The sequence below is a fragment of the Apteryx mantelli genome, chromosome 36 (assembly GCF_036417845.1).
Source record: "Apteryx mantelli isolate bAptMan1 chromosome 36, bAptMan1.hap1, whole genome shotgun sequence".
Classification (NCBI taxonomy): domain Eukaryota; kingdom Metazoa; phylum Chordata; class Aves; order Apterygiformes; family Apterygidae; genus Apteryx; species Apteryx mantelli.
The window spans coordinates 870,121-881,824 of NC_090013.1; the positions used below are offsets into that span (position 1 = coordinate 870,121).

The 11,704-nt window shown below is 72.9% G+C and overlaps 1 protein-coding gene and 1 long non-coding RNA gene across 2 annotated transcripts; one reads left to right on the top strand and one right to left on the bottom strand.

Annotated features, from left to right (window-relative positions):
- The first annotated feature begins 65 nt into the window (after positions 1 to 65).
- On the top strand, positions 66 to 3,960 carry GET3 (guided entry of tail-anchored proteins factor 3, ATPase). The gene is made up of 7 exons (XM_067314574.1): positions 66 to 456; positions 1,135 to 1,282; positions 1,368 to 1,516; positions 1,602 to 1,752; positions 1,839 to 1,946; positions 2,860 to 3,057; positions 3,813 to 3,960. Exons 1-7 carry the CDS (start codon positions 296 to 298, stop codon positions 3,942 to 3,944), a joined length of 1,047 nt encoding a protein of 348 aa, XP_067170675.1. The 5' UTR covers positions 66 to 295; the 3' UTR covers positions 3,945 to 3,960.
- A 4,269-nt stretch (positions 3,961 to 8,229) lies between these two features.
- On the bottom strand, positions 8,230 to 9,174 carry LOC136995019 (uncharacterized). The gene is made up of 3 exons (XR_010886724.1): positions 9,164 to 9,174; positions 8,388 to 8,496; positions 8,230 to 8,301 (listed from the first exon to the last, which is right to left on the bottom strand). It is a non-coding gene; the product is annotated as an uncharacterized lncRNA (long non-coding RNA).
- Positions 9,175 to 11,704: the final 2,530 nt, after the last annotated feature.

The window sequence follows — 11,704 nt, forward strand, 5'->3', positions numbered from 1 at the left end:
CCAATCACGCCCGGCGGTCGTGCGAGTTGGCCAATCAGCAGCGGAGGGGGCGGGGCCGGTTGTACCACTGCCGTGCGGGCCGGAGGGGGAGAGCGGGGCTCCGGTGACGGGGAAAGGCCACTCCGGTGCGGCCGGGCGGCGGCGGCCGTGATCGGAGCATCCGGCGGGAGCGGCTCCCTCCTGCCGGCAGCCCCGCAGCGGCGGCGGGTGCCGTAGCTCCCTTCCTTCTTCCCCCCCCCCTCCGGCGGCGGGGAATGGTGCGGCCCGGCGCCGGGGCAGGCGGTGCGGTTCGAAGATGGCGGCGGCGGGGTCCGGGTGGGGGCCCGAAGCGGACGAGTTCGAGGACGCCCCCGACGTGGAGCCGTTGGAGCCGACGCTGGCCAACATCATCGAGCAGCGGAGCCTCAAGTGGATCTTCGTGGGGGGGAAGGGCGGCGTGGGCAAGACCACCTGCAGGTGGGGCGGGGGGGGGCGGGCGGCACCACCGCAGGGCGGGGGAGGGAGGGAGGGGGGGAGAGACCGGGCCGGACCACCCCCGGGTGGGGGGGTGTGTGGAACGGGCCGGGCCACGTGTGGGGGGGGAACCGGACCGGACCATTGCGGTGGGGGGTAGGGGGAGCTGGACCGGACCACTTCGGGGGGGGGGAACGGGACAGGCCGTGTTTGGGGGGGAACCGGACCGGACCATTGCGGGGGGGGTAGGGGGGGACTGAACCAGACCACCTCGGGGTGGGGGGACCGGACCGGACTGCACCATTGGGGGCTGGAAGGGGGGGGGACCGGACCAGACCCCTTGGTGGGGGCGGACTATGGAGGGACTGGACCAGACAACTTGGGGGTGTGTGGGGGGGGAACGAACCAGACCACTTTGGGGGGGGGGAACATTGGACAGGGCCGCACCATTGGGGAGGTGAAGGGGGGGGGCCAGGCTGGACCACACTAGGGAGGAGGGGGGGGCCGGGCTGGTCGCTGAGGGGGGGGGGGAAGCCCCCCTATTGCTGAGGGGGGGCAGCAGCACCGTGGGGCCACCCCATGGGGCAGGGCCGGGTGCCCCGGGGGGGGGGTCCCGGTGGCGGCAGTCTGTCCGTCCGTCCGTCCCGGTGACGCCGTGCCCCCCCCCCCCCCCCCCCCCAGCTGCAGCCTGGCCGTGCAGCTCTCCAAGGTGCGCGAGAGCGTCCTCATCATCTCCACCGACCCCGCGCACAACATCTCCGACGCCTTCGACCAGAAGTTCTCCAAGGTCCCCACCAAAGTCAAGGGCTACGACAACCTCTTCGCCATGGTGAGTCCCCGGCGTCCGGCCCGTCCCCGTCCCCGTCCCCGCGGCCACCCCCTCACCCGGCCTCCCCCCGTCCCCCCCCCGGCAGGAGATCGACCCCAGCCTGGGGGTGGCGGAGCTGCCTGACGAGTTCTTCGAGGAGGACAACATGCTGAGCATGGGCAAGAAGATGATGCAGGAGGCCATGAGCGCCTTCCCCGGCATCGACGAGGCCATGAGCTACGCCGAGGTGATGAGGTGAGCGGGGGCCCGGGGACGGTGCCCTGCCGAGACAGGGGGGAGACCCACCGTCCGTCCCCGCTGAGGCCTGGCTTCCCCGCAGGCTGGTGAAGGGCATGAACTTCTCGGTGGTGGTGTTCGACACGGCGCCCACCGGCCACACGCTGCGGCTCCTCAACTTCCCCACCATCGTGGAGCGGGGCCTGGGCCGCCTCATGCAGATCAAGAACCAGATCAGCCCCTTCATCTCCCAGGTGAGGACGAGGAGGGGCGGCCGCGGCCGGGGGGGGGGGAAACCTGGCGGGTGGCACCGTGGGGACCTCGCCGGCCTCTCGCGCAGATGTGCAACATGCTGGGGCTGGGCGACATGAACGCCGACCAGCTGGCCTCCAAGCTGGAGGAGACGCTGCCCGTGATCCGCTCCGTCAGCGAGCAGTTCAAGGACCCGGTAAGGGCCGCCGACGCGGGCGCAGGGGACGCGGCGCTGCCATCCCGCCGGCCATGGGGCCAGGGGACAGTGGGGAGGTGCCGGGGGACACGATGCGCCTGTCCCGTGGGGCTGGGGGACGCCGGGGAGATGGCAGGGGACACTGGGGAGGTGCTAGGGGACACTAAGGAGATACCAGGGGACACCAGGGAGGCACCGGGGACACGACACGCCCATCCCGTGGAGCTTGGGGACACCGGGGAGGCACTGGGGACATGGTGCTCCTGTCCTATGGGGCTGGGGGACACCGGGGAGGTGTCAGGGGACACTGAGGAGATACCAGGGGACACCGGGGAGGCACTGGGGACACAACACTCCCGTTCCACAGGGCTGGGGGACACTGGGGAGGCACCGGGGACACAACGCTCCCCTTCCGCAGGGCTGGGGGACACCGGGGAGGCATTGGGGACACGACACGCCTGTCCCACGGGGCCAGGGGACACCGGGGAGGCACTGGGGACACGACGCTCCCGTCCCATGGGGTCGGGGGGACACCGGGGAAGCACCAGGGACATGGTGCTCCTGTCCCATGGGGCTGGGGGACACTGGGGAGGCACCGGGGACACAATACTCCCGTCCCCCGGGGCCGGGAGACACCGGGGAGATGCCAGGGGACACTGAGGAGATACCAGGGGACACCGGGGAAGCACCAGGGACACGACGCTCCCGTCCCATGGGGTCGGGGGATACTGGGGAGGCACCGGGGACACAACGCTCCTGTCCCGCGGGGCCGGGGGCTGCCGAGGCCGTGGCCGAGCCGGCCCCACCGGTCGGAGCACATTCCTGCGGGCGATCCGCGATCCGCTGGGGGCGCGGGGTGGGGGGCGGCCGGGGGCGCGGGGGGCGCGGGGCTGAGCGCCGCGGCGGCCGGCAGGAGCAGACGACGTTCATCTGCGTGTGCATCGCCGAGTTCCTGTCGCTCTACGAGACGGAGCGGCTCATCCAGGAGCTGGCCAAGTGCCGCATCGACACGCACAACATCGTGGTCAACCAGCTCGTCTTCCCCGACCCGCAGCGGCCCTGCAAGATGTGCGAGGCCCGGCACAAGATCCAGGCCAAGTACCTGGACCAGGTAGCGCCCGGACGCCTGGGCCCCGGGCCGAAGGTGGGAGGGGGGGGCGGGAGCCCGGACGCCTGGGTCCTCTGCCTGGAGATGGGAGAGGAGGGGCTCTGGGGGGGGGGGAAGAGTTTAGGGGTCCCGGATGCCTGGGCCCCTCCCCAGTGCCCTGGTAGGTGGTTTTGGGGGGGGGGATCCCGGACGCCTGGGTCCTTTGCCTGGAGATGGGAGAGGAGGTGCTCTGGGGGGGGCAGAGTTTAGGGGTCCCGGACGCCTGGGTCCCTCCCCAGCGCCCCGGCGGGTGACGGGGGGGATCCCGGACGCCTGGGCCCCTCCCCAGCGCCCCGGCGGGTGGTGGCAGGGGGGGTCCTGGACGCCTGGGCCCCTCCTCAGCGCCCCGGTGGGTGGTGGCAGGGGGGATCCCGGATGCCTGGGCCCCTCCTCAGCGCCCTGGCAGGTGGCAGGGGGGATCCCGGACGCCTGGGCCCCTCCCCAGCGCCCCGGCGGGTGGTGGCAGGGGGGGTCCCGGACGCCTGGGCCCCTCCCCAGCACCCTGGCGGGTGGTGGCAGGGGGGGTCCCGGACGCCTGGGCCCCTCCTCAGTGCCCTGGCAGGTGGCAGGGGGGATCCTGGACGCCTGGGCCCCTCCCCAGCGCCCCGGCGGGTGGTGGCGGGGGGGGCCCGGACGCCTGGGCCCCTCCCCAGCACCCCAGCGGGTGGGGGGGGGGCCCGGACGCCTGGGCCCCGGCTGCCCGGCGCCCTCGCCCGCAGATGGAGGACCTGTACGAGGATTTCCACATCGTGAAGCTGCCGCTGCTGCCGCACGAGGTGCGGGGGGCCGACAAAGTGAACACGTTCTCGGGCCTCCTGCTGGAGCCCTACCAGCCCCCCAGCCCCAAATAGCCCCCGGCCCCCCCGGCCCCAGACACCCCCCCCCCCCGGGGGGGGCCGCCGCTATTTATTCCTCCCCCCCGGCAGGGCAGGACGGCTCTGCCCCCCCCCCACCCCCCCCGTGCAGCCCCCTGGTTCAAGGCTGCCACCGACCAGCACCGCGGACCCCCCCCCGGACCCCCCCCTCCAGGTGGGGGGGGGGCAGAGAGGGGCACCAGGACCCTCCCCCATGTCCCCTCTTGTCCCCATGTCCCCCCCCCCATCCAGGCAGGGGGGGGCAGAAAGGGGCACCGGGACCCCCCCCATGACCCCCCCCCGGTGTCCCCATGTCCCCCCCCTCCTGCCCTGTGTCCCCCCCCACCTCCAGGCAGGGGGGGAAGGGACGGGCACTGGGACCCCCCCCGCTGTCCCTGTGTCCCCTCCTGTCCCCGTGTCCCCCCCCCAGGCCGGGGGGGGCAGAGAGGGGCACGGGGATCCCCCCCCCCCCGGGGACCTCGTGTAAATAATAATAAATTTGGGAAGCGGAGAAGCGGCTCAGAGGGGGTTTTTTTTGGGGGGGGGGGAAGTGCTCGGACACCGGGGCCCGTTGTGTTGTTTGGGCAGAAGGGGGGGGGGGCTGTACCCGGACGCCTGGGCCCCCCCGTCGGGCTCAGCCGGGTGCCCGGGGGTGACGTCAGCAGCCGGGGCTGGGGCTGGCACCAGGCCCTGGGGGGGGGGAGGGGGAGGGGCCCGGACGCCTGGGTCCCCGCCAGGGTTGGGGGGGGGGGGAGGACGGACTCGGACGCCTGGGCCCCTGCTGGGGTTGGGGAGGGGGGGGAGGACGGACTCGGACGCCTGGGCCCCTGCTGGGGGGGGGGGATGCTGGGGGGGGGTAGGGGAGGAGGGGCGGCCCGGACGCCTGGGCCCCCACCGGGACTGGCCCCGCGCCGCCTCCCGGGCCCCCTTCCCACCCCCCCCCCCAAAATCCGGACCTGCCTCAGTTTCCCCCCATGGGGAGCAGCCTCCACCCGGGGGGGGGGGAGGGAGGGGCCCAGGCGTCCGGGCTCCCCGCCCCCCTCCCCCCGGGGGGCCCAGGCGTCCGGGCCCCTCCCCAGCCCCGGGGCAGCGCCGGTCCCGCGCCGCTGTTTAAGGCTCGAGGCCGCAGTCGGTGGCCGCAGACGGACTCCGGTGGCGCCTGGATCTGCTCTGCCTGCAGGTGAGAGGGGGCCCAGGCGTCCGGGTTTTGGGGGGGATCGGGGTGTCCCCAGGGTGTCCCCAGGCCATGCCATGTGCCCCAGGGTCCCGGGTTGGTGTCCCCAGGGTCCCATGCTGGTGTCCCCAAGGTGCTGGTGTCCCCAGGGTGTCCCCAGGCTGTGCCATGTGTCCCCAGGGTGCTGGGTCGGTGTCCCTGGGGTGTCCCCAGGGTGCTGGTGTCCCCAGGGTGTCCCCAGGCTGTGCCATGTGTTCCCAGGGTCCTGGGTTGGTGTCCCCAGGGTCCCATGCTGGTGTCCCCAGGGTGCTGGTGTCCCCAGTGTGTCCCCATGCTGTGCCACATGCCCCCGGGTCGGTGTCCCCAGAGTGTCCCCCACTCGGTGGCCTCGCTGGGGTTGCCGATGTCCCCAGGGCGCCTCATCGGCGTCCCCGGGGCTGTGGGTGTCCCCAGGCGTCCCCGCGGCACCATGACGGTGACCTACCCGGCCCGCGGGGCCACTGCACGAAGCTTCGGCGGCTTCTCGCGGCTGCTGCTGCTGCTCTACCGCGAGCTGCTGCCCTTCCTCGCCGCCCGCCTGGGGCTCAGCGTGGCCTGCCGGTGAGCACGGGGACGACGGGACGCACGAGGGTGCACGGGGACACACGGCCTAGCACGGGGACGGGACGTGGGGGGACACGCGGGACGCCCGGGCTCCGCTGCGAGCTGCTGGCCTCCCTCGCCGCCCGCCTGGGGCTCAGCGTGGCCTGCCGGTGAGCACGGGGACGCACGGGGACGCACGGGGACGCACGGGGACACACGGCCTCGCACGGGGACACACACGAGGGTGCACGGGGACACACGGCCTCGCACGGGGACGCACGAGACCAACGTCCTCATCGACCGCAACTTCCAGGTAAACCCCCCCTCCCGGGGGGGACCCAGGCGTCGGCCCCCCCCCCCCCCCCCCCCGGGCTGAGCCAGGGGACCCAGGCGTCCGGGCAGGTGTCCACGCTGGCGGTGGACGAGCTCTACGGGGACCCGCCGCCGCTGGAGCGGGATCGCGACCGGGACGCCCCAGCCCCCCCCCCGGGTGCCCGGCACGGCTGCCGCTGCCCCTTCCAGGGCTCCACCTGCGACATCATGTGAGGGGGACCCCCCCGGGACCCCCCCCCATCCAGGGACCCCCCCCAAGGCACCTAAACACCCCCCAGGAGCCCCCATATCCCCCCCCGGGACCCCCAACCCCTCCCTAGGTCCCCTAAACCCCCCCAGTAACACCCAGACCCCCCATTGACCCCCCAAACCCTTGGGACCCCCCCCGAGGCGCCTAAACACCCCCAGGAGCCCCCCTATCCCCCCCCCGGGACCCCCCCGGTCCAGGGACCCCCCCCAAGACCCCTAAACACCCCCAGGAGCCCCCCTATCCCCCCCGGGACCCCCACCCCCTCCCTGGGTCCCCTAAACCCCCCAATAACACCAGACTCCCCCATTGACCCCCAAACCTGGGGGACCCCCCCAGCCCAGCCAGGACCCCCCCAAGCCCCTAAACACCCCAGGGCCCCCCCAAAACCCTTAGGGATCCCCAACTCCTCCCCAAGCCCCCTAAATGGCCCCAGGGACCCCCCAGGGACCCCCCAAACCCTCCCTGGGTCCCCTCAACTCCCCCCCGTGACCCCCCCAACCCCCTAGGACCCCCCCTGCCCCCCAGAGACCCCCCAAACCTCCCCCAAGGGAGGGACACAGTGCCAGCCTGGGGGGGCCGTGGGGGGGGGGCCCGTGGGGGGGGGCCCAGGCGTCCCAGGGCCCGAACCCAGCCCCCCCCCCGCAGCCTGACCGAGGAGGAGACGCAGTTCCAGCCGCTGGAGGACGTCGAGGAGGACCCCGAGCCCCCCCGGCGGCCCCCCCCCGGGCGCCCACGCCACCGGGGACGGGGACAGGGATGGGACAGCCCCTTCGACCCCTGGCTCCTGCGTCCCCCCCCCACGACGACGTGGTTTGAGGGGGGGCCGACCCCCCCCGACCCCCCCCGCGCAGCTCAACCCTATACGAGCCCCTGGAGACTCCCCACCGCGGGCAAGAAACCCCCCAGCCGCGGCTCCAGTGTCTTTATTTCAAAGGGGGTTTGGGGGGGGGGCAGGACCCCCCCCAAGAGAAAAAGGGGTACAAAAATAGAGAGGGGGAGTAGTGCTAAAAGCCCCCCTGCCCTCAGTGGGGGGGGGGGGGGCAAAAAAGCCCCCCCCTGCGGGAGGGGGGTGTCAGGGTCGGACCCCCGATTCCGGCAGCATCTAAAATGGGACCCAGCCCAAGGATTTTGGGAAATGGGGGGGGGGGATCAGGGGCCCGGCGGGGGGGGGGGCCCGGGCGCGGCGGGCGGCCGTGGCCAGGCGCTGCCGGGCCAGGAAGGACTGAGCCCCCCCGGGGGGGGCGCCCGGGCCCCCCCCCTCGTCGCCTCGCCTGCTGCTGCAGCGCCAGGCCCTGGGGGGGGGGGAAGGGGGGGGCAGGGTGAGCGGGGCACTCCTGGGCCCGCCAGGACCCCCCCCCAATCAAACCTGCCCCCCCACCGTTACTGCCCCCCCCCCCAAAAAACCCTTGGGGGTATCTGCCCCCATCACAGGGGTATCTTTGCCCCCCCCCGGGTCTCTATGCCCCCCCCAAAGGGTATTTTTTCTCCCCCCCCCCAGATATTTATGATTTCTGGGGCTTTCTGTGCCCCCCCATGGGTATCTGTGCCCCCCCCCCCAAGGGGTAACTTTATCCTGCCTGGGGGTATCTACCCCCCCTAGGGTATTTTAACCCCCCTCCCAGGTATTTGTGCCCCCCCAAGGGGTATCTGCCACCCCGAGGGGTATTATTACCCCCCCAGGGAGATCTTTGCCCCCCCCCAAGGGCATTTCAGCAGCCCCCCCCAGGTGTATCTGTCCCCCCCCCCGGGGTATCTGCCTCCCCAAGGGGTATCTCAGCCCCCCCTCAAAGTATTTCCCCCCAACCCAGGGTGATCTGGGCCCCCCCCCGGGGTATACTTGCCTCCTGCAGGGTTATCTGCCCCCCCAGGGTATTTCCCCCCCCCGGGGTTATCTGCCCCCCCCCAGGGGTATTTGCCCCCCCCCCGGGGGGCGGCGGCGCTCACCATGTTGTACAGGCGGTGATGACCAGCCGCTCCTCCTGCTCCCGCTGCACCCGCAGCTTCTCGTAGTCGCTCTGGGGGGGGGGGGGCAAGGGGGTGAGCGGGGGGGTCCCGGGGGGGGTCCCGGGGGTCCCAGCCCCCGCCCCCCCCCCAACCTCACCTCCAGGTGCTGGATCTGGGCCTCCTTCTCCTGCAGCTGGTTGCGGAGGGCGCGGATGGCGGGGGCCACGGGGGGCGCCCGGCGGCTTCGGCTCCAGCGTCTTCATCAGCTGGGGGGGGGGAGGAAGGGGTGAGACCCCCCCCCCCAGGAACTCCCGGGACCCCCCCGGGACCCCTGAGACCCCCTCGGGACCCCCAGGAACCCCCTGGGACCCCTGAGAGCCCCCTGGGACCCCCGAGAGCCCCCTGGGACCCCCCCAACCAGGGGGACACCCTGGACCCTCCCCATAGCAGAAGATCCTGGTGGGGGGGGAGGATATGAGACCCCCCAGGGACTTTTGGGACCCCCTTCCGGGACCCCTGAGACCCCCCCGGGACCCCCAGGAACCCCCTGGGGACCCCTGAGAGCCCCCTGAGACCCCAAGACCCCCCGGACCCCCCCAGCCAGGCGGACACCCCGGACCCTCCCCATACAAGGAGATCCTAGCGGGGGGGGAGGATATAAGACCCCCCCAGGGACTTTTGGGACCCCCCCGGGACCCCCAAGACCCCTGAGACCCCCCCAGGACCCCCAAGACCCCCGGGACCCCCCCCCAGCCGGGGTGACACCCTGGACCCCCCACCCGTACACGGAGATCGCGGGGAGTTTTGGGGGGCCCTGTGGACGCCCCCCCCCGAGCCGGCAGCCCCCCCCACAGAGCCCGGACACCGCCGGGGGGGGGGTCCCGGCCCCCCCACCCCGAGGGGCTGCCGGGGGGGGGTCCGGCCCCCCCGTACCGCGCGGGCCCCGCTCGGCGTAGCGCCGGTAGCGGCCCTCCATGGCCCGCATGCCTCGTCCTTGCGCCGCAGGCTCAGCTGCAGCTCCTCGATGCGCCGCGCCGCTGGGGGGGGGGGCAGGAAAAATTGGGGGGGGGGACACCCCAAAGCGGCCCCCCCCCCCGTGACCCGCCACCCACAGGGCCCCGACGGAATGTGACACCCCCCCCCCGCCAGGACCCCTCACCAGCCCGGGGACCCCCAGGACCGACCCTCTCGGGGCCCCCCCAACACCCCTGAGGACCCCACACACACACACCGCTCCCCAGGACCCCCTGACACCCCCCCAACACACCTGGGACCCCCCCGGTCACCCCTGCCCCCCCCCCCGCCAGGATTCCTGACACCCCCCTGCACCCCCCGACATGCAGGAGACACCCTTGGGACCCCCAGGACCCCACACACACACCTGGGACCCCCCCAGGACCCCAAAACCACCCTGGCACCCTCCTAACACCCCTAAGACCCCCCCCCAGGACCCACCTGACATCCCTGGGACCCCCAGGACCCCCCCAACAGCCCTGGGGACCCCCCCCCGGGACCCCAAGACCTCCCTGACACCCCCCCTAACACCCCCGGGACCCCCCCCAGGACCCACCTGACATCCCTGGGACCCCCAAGACTCCTCCCCTGGGACCCCCAGGACCTCCCCAGCACCCCAGGACCCTCCCAACAGCCCTGGACCCCCCCCGGGACCCCAAGACCTCCCTGACACCCCCAGGACCCCCCCGCGACCCCCCAGCACCCCTGGGACCCTCCAGCCCCCCCCGGGACCCCAGGACCTCCCCAGCATCCCAGGCCCCCCCAACAGCCCTGGACCCCCCCCAGGGACCCCAAGACCTCCTTGACACCCCCAGACCCCCCCGGACCCCCCAGACCCCCCCCAGCACCCCTGGGACCCCCCAGCCCCCCCCCCCCCCGTACTGGTGCTGTCGACGGGGGGCTCCAGCTCCTCCAGCTCCTCCTTCCTCCTCTGCAGCTCGGCCTGGGCCTCGTGCAGCTTTCTCCCTGGGGGGGGGGGGACACGGGGGAGGGGACAACATGCGTTGGGGACATGGGGACAGGCCCCCCCGTCCCCCACCCCGGCGAGGGGGGGCCCAGGGTGCCCCCCCCCCCCCGTCCCAGGCACTCACAGGTGCTGCTCCAGCTTCTGCCTCAGCTCCGACGCCTGGGGGGGGATGAGACAGCGTGGGGGGGGCCCGGGGACCCCCGAATGCCCCCAAACTGGGGGGGCTGGGGGACCCCTGATTCTCCCCCCAAACCTGGGGACCCCTCCCAAACCTGGGCCCCCAAAACCTGGCACCACCCCCCCAAAACTCTGGGAGCCCCCGAAACCTGTGACCTACCCCCAAACCCTGGGAGCCCCCCCAAACCCTGGGAGCCCCCCCAAACCTGGAACCTACCCCCAAACCCTGGGAGCCCCCCAAAACTGGGACCTACCCCAAAACCCTGGGAGCCCCCTCAAAGCTGGGACCTACCCCAAAACCCTGGGAGCCCCCCCAAAACTCTGGGAGCCCCCGAAACTTGAGACCTACCCCAAAACCCTGGGAGCCCCCCCAAAGCTGGGACCCCCGAAAACCTGGGAGCCCCGAAACCTGGGACCTACCCCCCCAAAACTCTGGGAGCCCCCAAAACTGGGACCTACCCCAAAACCCTGGGAGCCCCCCAAAACCTGGGACCTACCCCCAAACCTGGGAGCCCCCGAAACCTGAGACCTACCCCAAAACCCTGGGAGCCCCCCAAAGCTGGGACCCCCCCTCCAAAACCTGGGAGCCCCCCAAAACCTGAGACCCACCCCAAAACCCTGGGAGCCCCCCCAAGCTGTGACCCCCCCCCCAAAACCTGGGACCCCCCCCAGATGTCCAAGCTTGGGGGTCCCCAAGACCCCCGGGAGCCCCCAGGAACCCTGCGCCCCGGGGGGACCTTTGCAGGGGACAGCAGTGACAGTCCCCACCCCCCCCCGGGCTAGGGACACCCTGGCAGGGGACATGGAGGGGATGGTGGCCCCCCCCCCTCCCCGGGGCTGGGGACACCGTGGGGACAGTGACCCCCCCCCCGGTCCCCACTCACGTCCTCGGGGTCCCCCTGCGCCCCCAGCGCCGCCCGCAGCTCGGCCACCTGCGCCCGCAGCTCGGCCGCCCGCGCCGCCTCCTGCCTGCCGCCACCGCGCCACGGGGACGCGCCGGGGGACACGGGGACACCGGGGGACACGGGAGGGACAGGGGGACACGGGCGATAGGCGAGGTGGCACAGAGACATTAAAGACAAGGCTGGTTTGGGCTACGGGGGCACATAGGGACTTGGGACATTGGGACAGGGGTGACACAGGCTATGGGGCAGCATTAGGACTGGGGACATTAAGAACAGAGGTGACACTGGCTACAGGGGGGCATTAGGAACCAGGAACATTAGGGACAGGGGTGACACAGGCTACGGGGGACATTAGGGACTGGGGACATTGGGACAGGGGTGATGCAAGGGACTGGGAACATTAGGGACCGA